At 41.3% G+C, this 13,015-nt stretch overlaps 1 protein-coding gene across 3 annotated transcripts in view; it reads right to left on the reverse strand.

Moving 5' to 3' along the window:
- The window catches only part of igsf21a (immunoglobin superfamily, member 21a), a 212,102-nt gene that overhangs the window by 17,585 nt on the left and 181,502 nt on the right, over positions 1 to 13,015 (reverse strand). For 2 of the 3 annotated variants that reach the window (XM_053867448.1, XM_053867446.1), the window contains 2 exons: positions 6,581 to 6,681; positions 2,556 to 2,748 (listed from right to left, as the gene is read on the reverse strand). In XM_053867448.1, the coding sequence (XP_053723423.1) occupies positions 2,556 to 2,748; positions 6,581 to 6,681 (294 nt within the window). The remainder of the gene's footprint in view (positions 1 to 2,555; positions 2,749 to 6,580; positions 6,682 to 13,015) is intronic. The other variant, XM_053867447.1, reaches the window with a different exon arrangement.

The raw sequence follows: 13,015 nt of genomic DNA on the forward strand, positions 1-13,015 counted from the left end.
AACTGGAGGTCAGCACGGTAAACATGTGTTAGCAAAACAGCGTAGTGGTGCTCACTCTCTGAACTAACAGTCCACACGCGGACATCAAGTGGCATGAAGTGAAATGGCTTATTTTTTCCCCGAAGACTCCCAGGTGCTCCTCCACATCAAGAGGAACCAGCTGAGGTGGCTCGGGCATCTGATCCGGATGCCCCCTGGACGCCTCCCTGGGGAGGTGTTCCGGGCATGTCCTACCGGGAGGAGACCCCGGCGAAGACCCAGGACTCGCTGGAGAGATTACGTCTCCGGTCTCAACATGTATGACCAGTGAAATAATGCCCCACCATTTTTGAGAAAAAAGGGAGGAATTGAACGTGTGAATGAGAGCAGCTCTGATCCGGCCTGTCTCGGACGCCAAGGTCAGAGCAGCAGTACCTGATCATCCCTTGTGATACCCTTGTAACCAGGCAACTGAAAAGTAGTTGAAAATGAATAAACGCGTGAAGCGCACTACTTTATCCTCCTGAAAGGAAATGACTATCAATGTCACTTTTTCAACACATCATGGCCGACTGCGTGGTAGCTAAACACATTTCCCTCCCAGCATTTCTCCCCCTTTTTTTTTTTTAAGAGAGCATCATTTCCATTTGATCTGAGCGCTGTTCTGTACTAGCATGGAAAGTGAAACGTCTTCATCGCGGAAATACGCTCTGGGCTGTCAAACAAAGGACTTCTGATTCATAAACGAATCATAATAGCTCAATTGAAACATGACAGAAGTGCTATTGCATTGTTTAGGCAAGTATTTCGAATACAAGAGGGAGATGATCGCCGCTGTATGGCGATGACAGAAAAGGATGTCATGGTTTAATTAATGATGAGCGACATTTATCTCCCGCTTTTAAACACTAGATCTGCCACATGCATTCAGACTGACAGAATGTTCATGAGATGCCGGTACCAAGAATGTGAAAATGAAAATGGGTGTGAAAGAGTTGTTCTGTGAAATTAAACTGCCTCTGCAACCAGCATTACACATACAATATATGTGCATTATAATACGACATTAAAGTCAGAGGAAGCTCTGGTACAGGTCCATCATCATTTGAACTAGTTCTCAGGGCAAAAGACTAATAGAACCAGGAGGTTCTATTAGAGGCTGTTGTTGATCGACGTCTTCTTGGATCTGAATAGATCTTGTATACGTACACAACAACTTTATAGGCCGCTGTCGAGAGGTAAGTGGTGCACCCATCTTAAAAATGCACGAGGATCACTTCTAAATGAGTTTTTAAAATGGGGTCCAGCATGGAGACTGACTCAAATTTGTGTCTGAAGTTCCAGCACAGCCGGTCTCAGCTGCTGCTTCTTGTCCCTGGTCCTTCAAGAGATCGCTGTTGCTCGCTCTGTTGCGGACAAGCGGGTGAAAACAGCGCATTTGAAGCACTTTAAGGTAAATAAAACGCCTGTGATTTCATCAACTCAATATTTTGGGAGCATGACGCTCTTTAGCCTGAAAAAAATCCATATATTACACGCGTCGTATAAGTCGCAGGTTTCAGGCCGCAAGAAAAAAACAGTGGCTTATAGTCTGGAAATGATGATAATTAAATTGCTAATGTGAATGATATTAATTTCAATATGATTCAAGTATATGACTAAAAAGTATGTTTATTATTATGATTAAAAATGTTGTGCTAAATTATAGAATTTTTACGGCAGGACTTTGAACATAAAAAATAAAACAAGTTTACAGAAGAAGTTATAAAAGTCAAAAGAGGTATAATAAAAATAAGCATACTAGACATGATGGAAAAAATATACAAATTACAATAAATAAACAATTCACTATGCAAATCATATTCATTATATAAAAATTTAATTTGAAACCAAATTTAATCTCAGTACAACAAAAATAAATTCTTCTTCATGGCTGTTTATGTATCACAACAGTAACTTAAAAATTTCAGTCAGAATGCATAAAATTGAGCTTCAGTCTGACCTCACAGCAGCCAGTGAGGTTTGATCCACACATACTTTTGTCAACCCATCTATAAAACAGCGCTGATATTTATTTGTATTTTTTTGCGAATGCTTAAAAAAAACAGATCCGGAGGAGCGAGACTGAATGTTTGATTATCGCGTTTGATACGGATCCGGTTTTCTTGTAAATCCCATAAATTAATTTCGGGATCCGACGTGCTGTCTCTATGAAATCAGCTCTTTTTGAACGAGACAACAACTGCCGCTTTGATTTGTCTGTTTGATGATTTTTTTTTTCCACCCCCTAAACTCAGTCGCCTCTAAATTCCATGTACGAGTGTAATCTCTTTAAGTGAAGCCTCAAAAGAAGTGTCATTGTTTCTTATTAAGCACCCACTTGCTGCCGCATGAATGATTTATCACCAAAAGTGGTCATAACTCTCTAAAGTATTTTTCACGATGCATCAAAAGGAACGTGTGGAATTATGTCATTTTTAGTGACACTTCTCAGAGATAACCGTCAGAGCTCTAGAATTATCAAGTTATGTTTAAAGTCCATACGTAATTCATGCTTGCAGATGCAGCGTACGTACCAAAGACTATGAGGCGAGTGTGTGTGTCTGTAGAACCCAGCGGATTCTGGGCTGTGCAGCGGTACATGGAGCCGTTGAGCTCAGCTGGAACCCGCTCTAGGATCAGCTCCTTCCCCTCCCGCTCTGTGCTGCCGTCCAGCAGGCGACCGCCGACTCGCGTCCAGGTGAAGAGAGGCTCAGGAAACACCTCGTTCTAAAGTGGGAGTAACAGAAGCAAAGCGGGAGACAGACAGGGAGTGGTGAGAAGGCGGCACGGCAAAAGTCTGTGAGCCTCAGCCAAGAGATTAAGAGCAAAGGAGGGATGAATAATGCATGCTCTGATTTTTCCTCCTAATGCGAGAGTAAGTTAACAACATGCATTAATAATCAACACTTGGCTTTACAACAGTTTTATCCTCTCACAGTTCTTAGCCCCTGAGAGATATCTTCTCCCCCTCCCAGCCCCCATTCTAAAAATACAACCCTACACCAAGCGCCGTCTCATGCAGATCATGTCGACATTCATAATAATAAGAGGACACAAGACTTGGCTAAACGTCGTTACGGCGGCTTCATCGCAGGATTTAGAGTCGTATTCACTGAGAATCTCTCGCAGAACATCCAACACTTTGAGTTCCAAACTTGGGAAACTGTTTCGGGCGGAAAATTCTGGTCTTTCCTTTTTAACATATTAAACATTCACACGATTCTATTTTATTTTATGTAGCTGTTTACTACCTACTTGCTAGCAAGCAACAGAATTTGCAGTGTAGCTACAGCCTGCAAAACGGATTAGTCTGACATTAGCCGCTTGCAGCTAACATCCGCTTGCATTTATCAGACAGAAAAATAGTCGATTCATTGTCATTAGCAGTGTTTATGGTCCATCTGGTTTGCACATCATTTCTCGTGTTCTATCTGTAGCTGATGTGATCTGCAGACCTGCTCAGAGCTGGTGAGAGACGCAACTAGCGCCACATTTCATCATCCCTGGCGACTGTTCTGGAACTGATTGGAGAAGAATAGTTTTAACTCTGACGTCTGTGTCCACAGTCAACTGTGGACACGTGTGAACAGGCGTTTTGACGCTCTGCTCTGTATGCTCCTTGTTGAAACACAAACTCATGATGTAATAAAGCGAGAGGGGAAAATTCGTCTTTATTATTCTACAGTGCTGTAAACGATGGTGGCGCATCGCTATGGCTCAAATGAGAGCCGCCAAAGATGTACTCTCACGTGATCGTATTTAAATGAAGTGGAAAAACCGAAACAAGCACATAACGCACCATGCAGGTGGAGATGAACATGACAGTTTTCTGCATGTTTTTCACAGAAGAATCCCGTATGAAATGGCAACTGAAGTAGTGCATTCCAGAAGGAGACGGACCCCTGATGATGGCTGCATCTCACAAACAGATTTATTTCTCATAACTAAAAGAAAGCGGTTTGTTGTCACTAATTCAATAAATGCTCAAACTTTCCCCTTTACTTCATTCTGAAACATGCAGTCGAATTAAAATTGAATTGTCTGGGTCTGTTGGTCTCGCGGCTGCTTTAGCCTCTCGCTGGATCCTGCCTCTCCTCACTGGCTGCATGACGGAGTTCGATCTGTTGAATGATAGATGTTTCTAGAGTTGCCTTTGCAAGTATCAGCTGGACAGTGTTGTGTATACTGTCATCTGTGATTACATTTTCTGGTGTTTCGCCACGGTCTTTCCTCATAAACAAATAAACCAAGCCCGAATACTTTCTATTTAGAACTTGATAAGCAACAAATCATGATAAAGGTATCTTTTGTTGCTTTGCTCATGACAGCCACAGAAAAATACAGGCGAAGGGCTGAACTTTGTTCACCTACACTGTGGAACTGCTGCAGCAGATCCACTTTGAGCTAGACAGCCTTAACCCACCAATACTAGGGCTAACTGCGTCTCGGCATGCGACCCTCACTCAGTGCTTTTTTCAATGTGTCTGTCACAACTTGTGGCAATAACTTCAACATCTTCAGATTTGCTCATTTTATAAGACAGGAAAAAGACACAGGATTTGCTTCATGGCTACTATTCATGGCTACCATTTAAGAAGTATTTACACAATTTCTACATCGTAGACGTTATGCCACTGCATCTGCTTCCCTCTTTAAACATGAATGACGCAAAGCAAAATTCAGCATGTTAAAAAAAGATGACTGTACTTCCGAATGGCAGGTGTCTGAAATATCTGCAGCTGTGCATAATGATGCAGGCGGAAAAGGGTGGCTGCTGTGTCTTTGTTGAAGGAATTAAAATAGTCAAAAAAGTCAAAATTTCCCATTTCCCAATCTCTTCCTGCAGCTTATCAACAATTTCACCAAATAATAATAACAATACAAATTTAAGAAAACCTCTCCACTCATAAGGGTAGTTTGACGGACTTCCTTTTGTTTGCTGCCGCGCTTGTATTTTGTATTTTCGTACCATTGTGTTTGCTCAGTATTGACTCAGCCAGATCCAGACTCATTAAAAATGCTTTCAGCTAATTTTTATAGTTTTTTATACTAGTTTAATGCTGAGTTCCACACCTTCATGAGAAAACCAGACAACCAGTATCTCACCAGTAGTGTTCACTTTGTTGTCCATTTTTCATTTAGTCATAATCTTGTGCCAAGTCAATTCACATTTAGTCATTCACATATTTTAGTTGACTAAATTGGTGTCGAGTTTTATTTTTTATTGAATTGTATGCTGTGTTTTTATGAACTAAAAATAAGGAGCTGTCTCTGGGCTTTTTTTTTGTTTCTTTTATTTGCTAACAATCACCTATTTTCATGAAGAAAACGGGCCGTGATACAACCCAAACATTTAAGTTGTTCGGGTGAAATGGACCTTTTTAAACAAGTCAAGTCTAACAGCTTTGTTCATTGAACCCTCCCAAAACTCTTCGCAATTTGTTTACCTTCATCACTATCTGGCTGTCCCCCTCCATTTTTGAGATGCGTGAGGCATTAAAAATGTGCTCTGTGAACCATCTGCATCTTCTCTAGACATGTGTGAAACATCTCGTTCGCTCGACTGACTGCAGCTGCCTGGTCTCGACGTGCCACTGCTGTCCAGGAGATCAGGAGCATCTAAAGCCCACTGAGGCAGGCGGACGTTTGACAGGCGATGACAGTGACACAAAGACTTTCTGACTGCTGTTACCTTTAACTCCTTCTTATGGAGCCCCAGACCTGACAGGGTAAAAATGAAAGCGTGCACACAATTTAGTAAATTGTCCCCACGAAGCAAGTAAAATGTGCGCAGTATTTTGTGTCCACGCATTAGTAACTCAAGGGAAGGAAATAAGGAATAAGGAGACAAGTAAAACATGCGCACGAAATGCCAATGTGTGGGCACGAAGACCAGCGAGCTCCACCTCTAACCCCATTTAGCAACGTTCATATGTTTGCTACTTTGACAATTCCTCCACTAGTCGCTTGGTTACCCAGCGTGCAACCTGTTAGATTGATAAAGAAGAACCAATGGGACTTGACTTTGACAAGATGCTGTGCTTATCAGAATATGTTAGGGAGCAATTTGAAGGAGTCATGGTAACAGAACGATTGGGGAATGCGAGTGTGTGTGCGATGGCCACTGTTCACAGACTGGAGTCAAGCTATCCGACTTGTCCGTGATCGCAGTCAAGCCATACACAACAAAAAAAAAATATTTTATGTGCGTTTAGATGCATTGCACTTGCAGTGAAGAAGAAATGACTGGAAGACCTCAACTGTTTGTTTGCTTCTTTTCTTTTTTTTATTGTGTAATATTATGTACATTTTATTTTTACCACGTCAGGTCTGCGGGGCTGTACCTTCTGATGCATTTACAAGCCAACATTACACTGCTATGTTGGACTGCTGACCGGAAGAGACCAGAGCATTCATCGCAACTTTTGAGGCAACACTGTGTTTACACTGTGGCCATTGTGTTTGATTTCAATAACTAGGCTTGACTTCTACGACACATCTTTCGCTTAACCCCGGACACATCTGTGCTCATCACTTTCTCAAATCCCCATGCACTTACCCCAGGAGATCCTACCTGGAATCCTTGCACTGTGATGCGCACAGTGTCCCCTACCTTTGCCCGAGATGGGGACATCATGAGTTTAGGACCCTTGGGAGCCGCTGAAATGAGAAAACAGGCAAAAGTCAGCACATGGAGCATGAGATAGCAAGCCTGTTTTTGCCAGAGACACAGAGACAAATTCTATTTCTTGTCAATTAAGGGCAGTGGGCAAAAGGCTGGTGGCCTGGCAGCACTTTCATCTAAAAGACTGTGCTTGATTTATTTTTCCTTAGAGTGAAAAAAAAGAGGTGTTAGTCATTACACTGGGAGAATGGGGAGAGCAAAGGGGTGGAGAGTGGAGGCAGAGAGATATGGGGACCTGCAAAGATCGAATTCCCTCGTCTCACTCGGACCATTTAGACTCTGGGAAACAATGGACACGAGAGCAACAATTGACTGTTCTGAGCAGGACGGTGATTCCATGCTGCGTATTGCATGATAAGAGTGTTGATTTTGATAGTTGCACACATATTTGTCTATGACTGGATTTAGGAGTCATCTCAATAGTTTCTCATACTGGGCCAGTGGAGTGAGAATGGATCAACATCAGGTGTAGATCTGTGAAATCAATGTCGACGTGCAGTCAGGGGAGGCAGGTGAGGCGGGGCCTCACATCGCCACTTACTTCAATTTTCAAAATAACTTGATAAAATAGTCAAAATAAAATGTATTGGTATTGCATTGGTAGTTTTATCGAATTGAAATGTTCAGTATACTGCATGCATTTCATCGAATACATTGGGAAAATACGCGTCATAAAACCCCAAACGTATCATCAAACAAATGCGGTCAGCTTGATAGCAGTCGGGCAGAAATGGGAGCTAATGGAGCTGAGTCTTTTCTTGGACAGCCATTAAGTACAGGCCGGCGTCAAGCTAATGTGAGAGCTGTTGGTTTAAACGTTTAAACTGCAGCAGGACAGAGGAAGTGGCTCACTCCACTTGGATAAAAACACAGCTGCAGATGAAGACAAATCACATGAAGTGACATTAAACCCCTCAAACGGACAGATCTACACAGACGGCAACATCAGTGGATTAAACGTGAAACCGAGCAACCTGTAGTTCAGCTGATCAAAGTGAAAAAATTGGCTCACTTATTTACAAAAGCAACCGGCAACAATTCAGTAGTGGCATGAATTGTTTTTTCTCTGCTCTTCCAAAGCAACACCACTGATACTGTCTGCACACACTAATACAGGGACTGGGCTGGCGGGTTGCTCATGGAAAAAAACAATCTTAGCTAGCAAAAGTGTCACCACTATTTTCCATAACAATTTTAAAAGTTTACTCAGCTCAGACTTTCAAAATACCTTGTATGAATCTTGAATTTTTTGGGTCGATTTACAGTGAAATGTTTCTTGGGTGAAATCCAAGATGGCTTTCGACAAATGAAAAAGCATGTTCAAGTTCAACACATCCCAACTCACAAGTCCACGTAACATCCTCACGTGCACTTATGTGCCCTCGTGACACTGAAGTCACCCTTCCATGATGAATCTTAACCCATTTGGGTTCCAATTCAATCAAATGTTTCCTCTGCCACAGCATTTCCTGACACCACCGGCATCGATCACTGGGTTGTTCAGCAAAAAAAAAAAGTCAGGGGTTGGGCTTAGGGCCAAATAGTGCTGAGCTGCTGGCCGTAATAACAGTAATATGACAATACAGCAATTCTGCGACTATTAAATTATTGCAAGAAATTTCATCCATGATATGTGTCTCTTTAGAAATTCATATTTTATTGCCAAGACTGAAGCCATCTACATAAACAGTCAATTTCACATGAATGACACCCAAGAAAAACAAAATATATACAATAGTCACAGACACATACAGGCCGCATTTCATGCTGACAACAGTCAGACTATCATAAGCAACCGCTGTCGAGTCTTTACGAAGAGAGGAATTTCCCTCCATGATGAGGGGTGGTGTCGTGAATTCAGGCGAACAGGAGTTCAAAAATGTCGGAAGCACAGTTAGATTTGGTTTCAATGTCATAATATATTCACGCAACGAAGCATTACCTCTGACTTGTGTGTGAGAGCTACCAGCTTTGTTGTGTTAAAACAGCTGAAACCAAGTTTGTGTATTCCCCGCACGCAAGTAGTAACTATTCGCTCACCATCCACCACTGTATTCTTGTCTGTGCTCCTTGTCTGTAATATAAGAAGTACAGTTTACGAGCATCACCCCACACCATCGCCTTAGAATGTCACTAAATGCCAAGGGAGGGAAAACTTTTGATAAAATTGACCTGTCATACATAGCAGATGTGTTGTAATGTTGAAGGTGAGGTGACCACAGAATTCGACTACTGTTCATTCAAGCCAATAATACAATACTGCAACACTGGTCATATGGCAACATCCAAAGAAAACAGTCCCTTTAAGCACCTCTTGTGTACTAGGCGTGAGAATTAATGTCAGCACAGTTCTCATCAAGGGTAAAGAGAATATGGGTTTGTTGAGCCTTGACAGGACAAAGACGAGCAACATTCCGCCAACCCTCAGAGTAATACCTCAGAATACTTCTCAGAAGGCATATGGCCATGCAAGATTACAGCTCATTTCTGGGACATTCTCCAAAATTAACAGTTGGCATCCTACGTCACCGACTTAGATTAGGGCAGCAAGCCGAGGAGAGGGACATATTTCTGAAAGGCCAAAGAGCCACACGGAGAAAAAGAGCTGCGGTCTCAGGAAAAAGCCATCCTATACTCCGACACCTTCAGGTTGTGAATGCAGAGCTGTGATCACTCGTGGCAAGGTCAATGAATAAACATGTCGGCCTGAAAAAGTGCAGTGCATCAGGTGTGCTCTCATACCATGCCAACACATCAACAGGTTGGCCAGCTGCATCGCTGTCTTCAGCACATGAAAGGGGTGAGTCGCTCTTGTGTAAGAAAAGTAAATGTTGGAGGGGAATCAAAGAAATTCAAAAAGGATGAATGACACTGGTTGTTAGGGGGATTAAACATTAAAGCCTCACCTATCATAGATGGTTTGTGAAACTGTGAAACATTTCAGTACCTCCTTTCTGACAGTGACCATTCACACTTAAGCACATTTTTAGAGTTCTTCATGAAGGTGTATCAACAGAACACTCAGTGGAGCAGTTGGAAGGTCGCAGATATGATCTTCTAACCCTTCTGTGTTGAGTACTCATGTCAAAGTACACGACTCTGAATACTATGTTTTTATGATGCAGATGTGCAAACCCATGCTGTAAAATGAGACAAAAATGACAAAACCTTTCATCAGTTAGCAGTCAAACCTCGGCCAAAGCAAAGTCATGACCCTCATGTATAATAAAACATGAATTATAAATTGAGACTAACACATTTGAAATGAGCATTTTCCGCTGGACCACATCAGGCGGGCGGACCAGATGTGGTCGGTGAGTTGTGGTGGGTGAGATTGTGAAGTATATCGCCACTGGACTACGAAGAATTTCCACCATAGCTATGTCTTCTTCCTGTCTCATTAGAGCCAAGAATCGGGTAGTAAATAGCAACACTGCCACCCCATGGTTTCCGGCGGTACTGCTCCGTTTATCTGTCCTCCATCCGTAAGTTTTGTGGAGAAATATGGATCTAAAGAATGCAGAGCACGGATAGAAGCGCTGATCATAAATGGCACTTGATTATGAACCCCTCTGTGGTTCTTGTCCTCACTTTAGAAGCAGGTCCATTATATATATATATATATATATATATATATATATATATATATATATATATATATGTATATATATATATAATCTTATTTTATTTTCAATTTTATTTTTACTTTTAGGTTATTGGTATTATTATTTTATTTTATTTGTATTTTTTTTTATTCTCTGTGTGATGCCCTTCCTGACTCTTGCCTCTATTGCTGCTGGAAATGTAAATTTCCTGGAGGGAGTCATCCCAAAGGGATCAATAAAGTCAAGTCTAAGTCTAAGTCTAAGGTGTCTCCATTTACAGAAAATGAATTGCCTCAATCAAAAAACTCGTATGCTTGAAGTTCATAGTCTTGAGTATAAAGACGCAAGGAAGGAAGTATACATTTAATTGGAGTCGACTTGAAAGCAAACCAATTTGAAAAATAATTGGAACATTGAAAGTTTACAAAAGTACACAAACACACTCCGGGGATTCCCCCACATATAAACTAGCGTGGTGCACCACCACGGCCACCTTACCATCAGAAAATGTCCTTTTAAAGATGAAATCTCACGTGACGTATTAAAACAAAGTGGAAACATCGAAACAAATGGATGACACATACCACATCAGGTGGACATGAACATTATGTCTCATTGTTATTTGAATCGCAAAATCCAGATTGCTTGTCGCACACTTGATCCGGACATGAGTAAAGACGAACCTTGTGAGGACAGGACGGTTCCAGATTTCATCCAGAATTACCTCTCATGATTAAAAACTAGCGTATATACTGCCACCAATTCAGTAAATTCCTAAATGTTCCCCTCTGCTCCACCACAGCCGGAAATCCTGCACTCTATATAACACCATTGTCAGAGTTGCATACTAAAGAATATTTGAAACTATTTCAATATCTAGCTCATTATTGAACTCAATGTATTCACATATATACAGTTTAGTACTGAAGTACAAGTGGAAGTCTAAGTTAATTCACTGTAATTCATATATAATGTATAGTAGTTTTGGAATAGCTTCTCTTTATATTTCCATTTTTGGGAGCTCAAACGGACGCATGTCTGCGTCTCATGGATTCCACCACCGACAACCTGACATTTTGGTCTGTGCTGAGTCGAGAGACAATACGAAGCAGATGGGAAATCAAAGAGTTACCTTTTAATAATAGAATCTATATTGTAAAGCTTTCCTCTACCACAATGTTTGTTTCCAAGTTACCAAGCACCTCTCTCATGACCAACAAACAGACAAGCACAGTGGGCAGAAGCACAGAAAAGACACAACACTATGTGAAGACAAGCATCTGTGAAAAACATGCCACATAGACATCCATATAGACTTTCTCACACCATATAGGCTCCAAAAATAAACACATGAATCTACATACAAACAAGTCATGGCTACACACATGAGGTGAAATCCACAGATGCTGTTCTGCAGCAAAACATCTGCTCTCAGATCTCTGGAAACTGCTTATAAAAATCCCCCCACTTAAGCAATGAGTTTAAATAATAAACATAGCTGCGCTCCTAGATCCAAAGCAAAGAACGACGCTTAAATATTAAGAGGAGCTCTCAGAGCTCGGTGTGTGACCATCATGGGAGAACATAGAACAAAAGAGATTTCCGTGGTCACTACATTTATGCATCCTGGTTTGCCAAAAGTGTGATCAATCATATGCACTTTGCCTTTCTCAACAGCCTCGATGCAGATGAAAGGGTTTCTGGCGATTTCATTGTGACAGCAGCCAATTTATAAATGAAAAATATTTAATATGAAAAGAGTATTTTGCAGTCGGTTCTCCATTTCTATTGAGATACACACTGGACTGGAGCAACACCAGACTCGCTATCTCATTCAAAAGATCTTGACACCATGATCTGACTTTTTTTTCCTGCTGCCTTTCGACTCCCACTGCTCGGTGCCAGCTTCATTTCCATTTATATGGGGAACACAGAAGCTTTGATGAATATTCATGTTGTGTAATACAACGTTGGTCGATTGTCAAGACTGCAGCTCCGTCTCCTGTGGCAATATTAAATATCTAAAAGATTTATCTTTAATGGTCGCTGCAAAAGCCTGTTCATTTCCTGACATGGCACACCTGAGAGAGGCGAGGGTGTGTGCATCTGCACTGGCACATCTTCAGTAGATATTGCAATGGCATGTCATGCTGAATGATTCACACTGATTTTTTTCAAAGCCCCAACAGGCCACATTTTTTTCCATAAATAAATCACACACAAAGTCAGATGATCAACAGTGTAATACAAAACATTACATTATTTTAGAGCAAAAATAAATATCTATTACACAATACCAAAGTCAACACATTTAATATAGAATAGATAACTTCAGTCATCACTTGTTAAATGCCGGAATGTTGCCTTATAATCTGACAGCCCACTTCTCTTTTCATTGACTTCATGTCCAGGGAATCAGTATCTGGGCTCCATGTGCTTTATGAGCGGCTGAACGCTCCGGTGTTCAACAACAGAACACTGCTGCTCGTCCGAAACAATAAAAATAACTCCATTAGCAGCGTGGTTCGCTCCGGTAATCTTAGCTTTCATGCGCTCAACTTGAGTCCAGTCATTTGGCTAAGGCAGCAGATCTGCAGCTTCACAACAAGCAGGGTGATTTTAGTGAGAAATGACTGCCTTGTAGTCAGTTTTAAGAGTAATTACATTGCTATGATGAATATAAATATAATCTTTCAAAAAAATT

The sequence above is a fragment of the Synchiropus splendidus genome, chromosome 6, assembly GCF_027744825.2.
Source record: "Synchiropus splendidus isolate RoL2022-P1 chromosome 6, RoL_Sspl_1.0, whole genome shotgun sequence".
NCBI lineage: Eukaryota > Metazoa > Chordata > Actinopteri > Syngnathiformes > Callionymidae > Synchiropus > Synchiropus splendidus.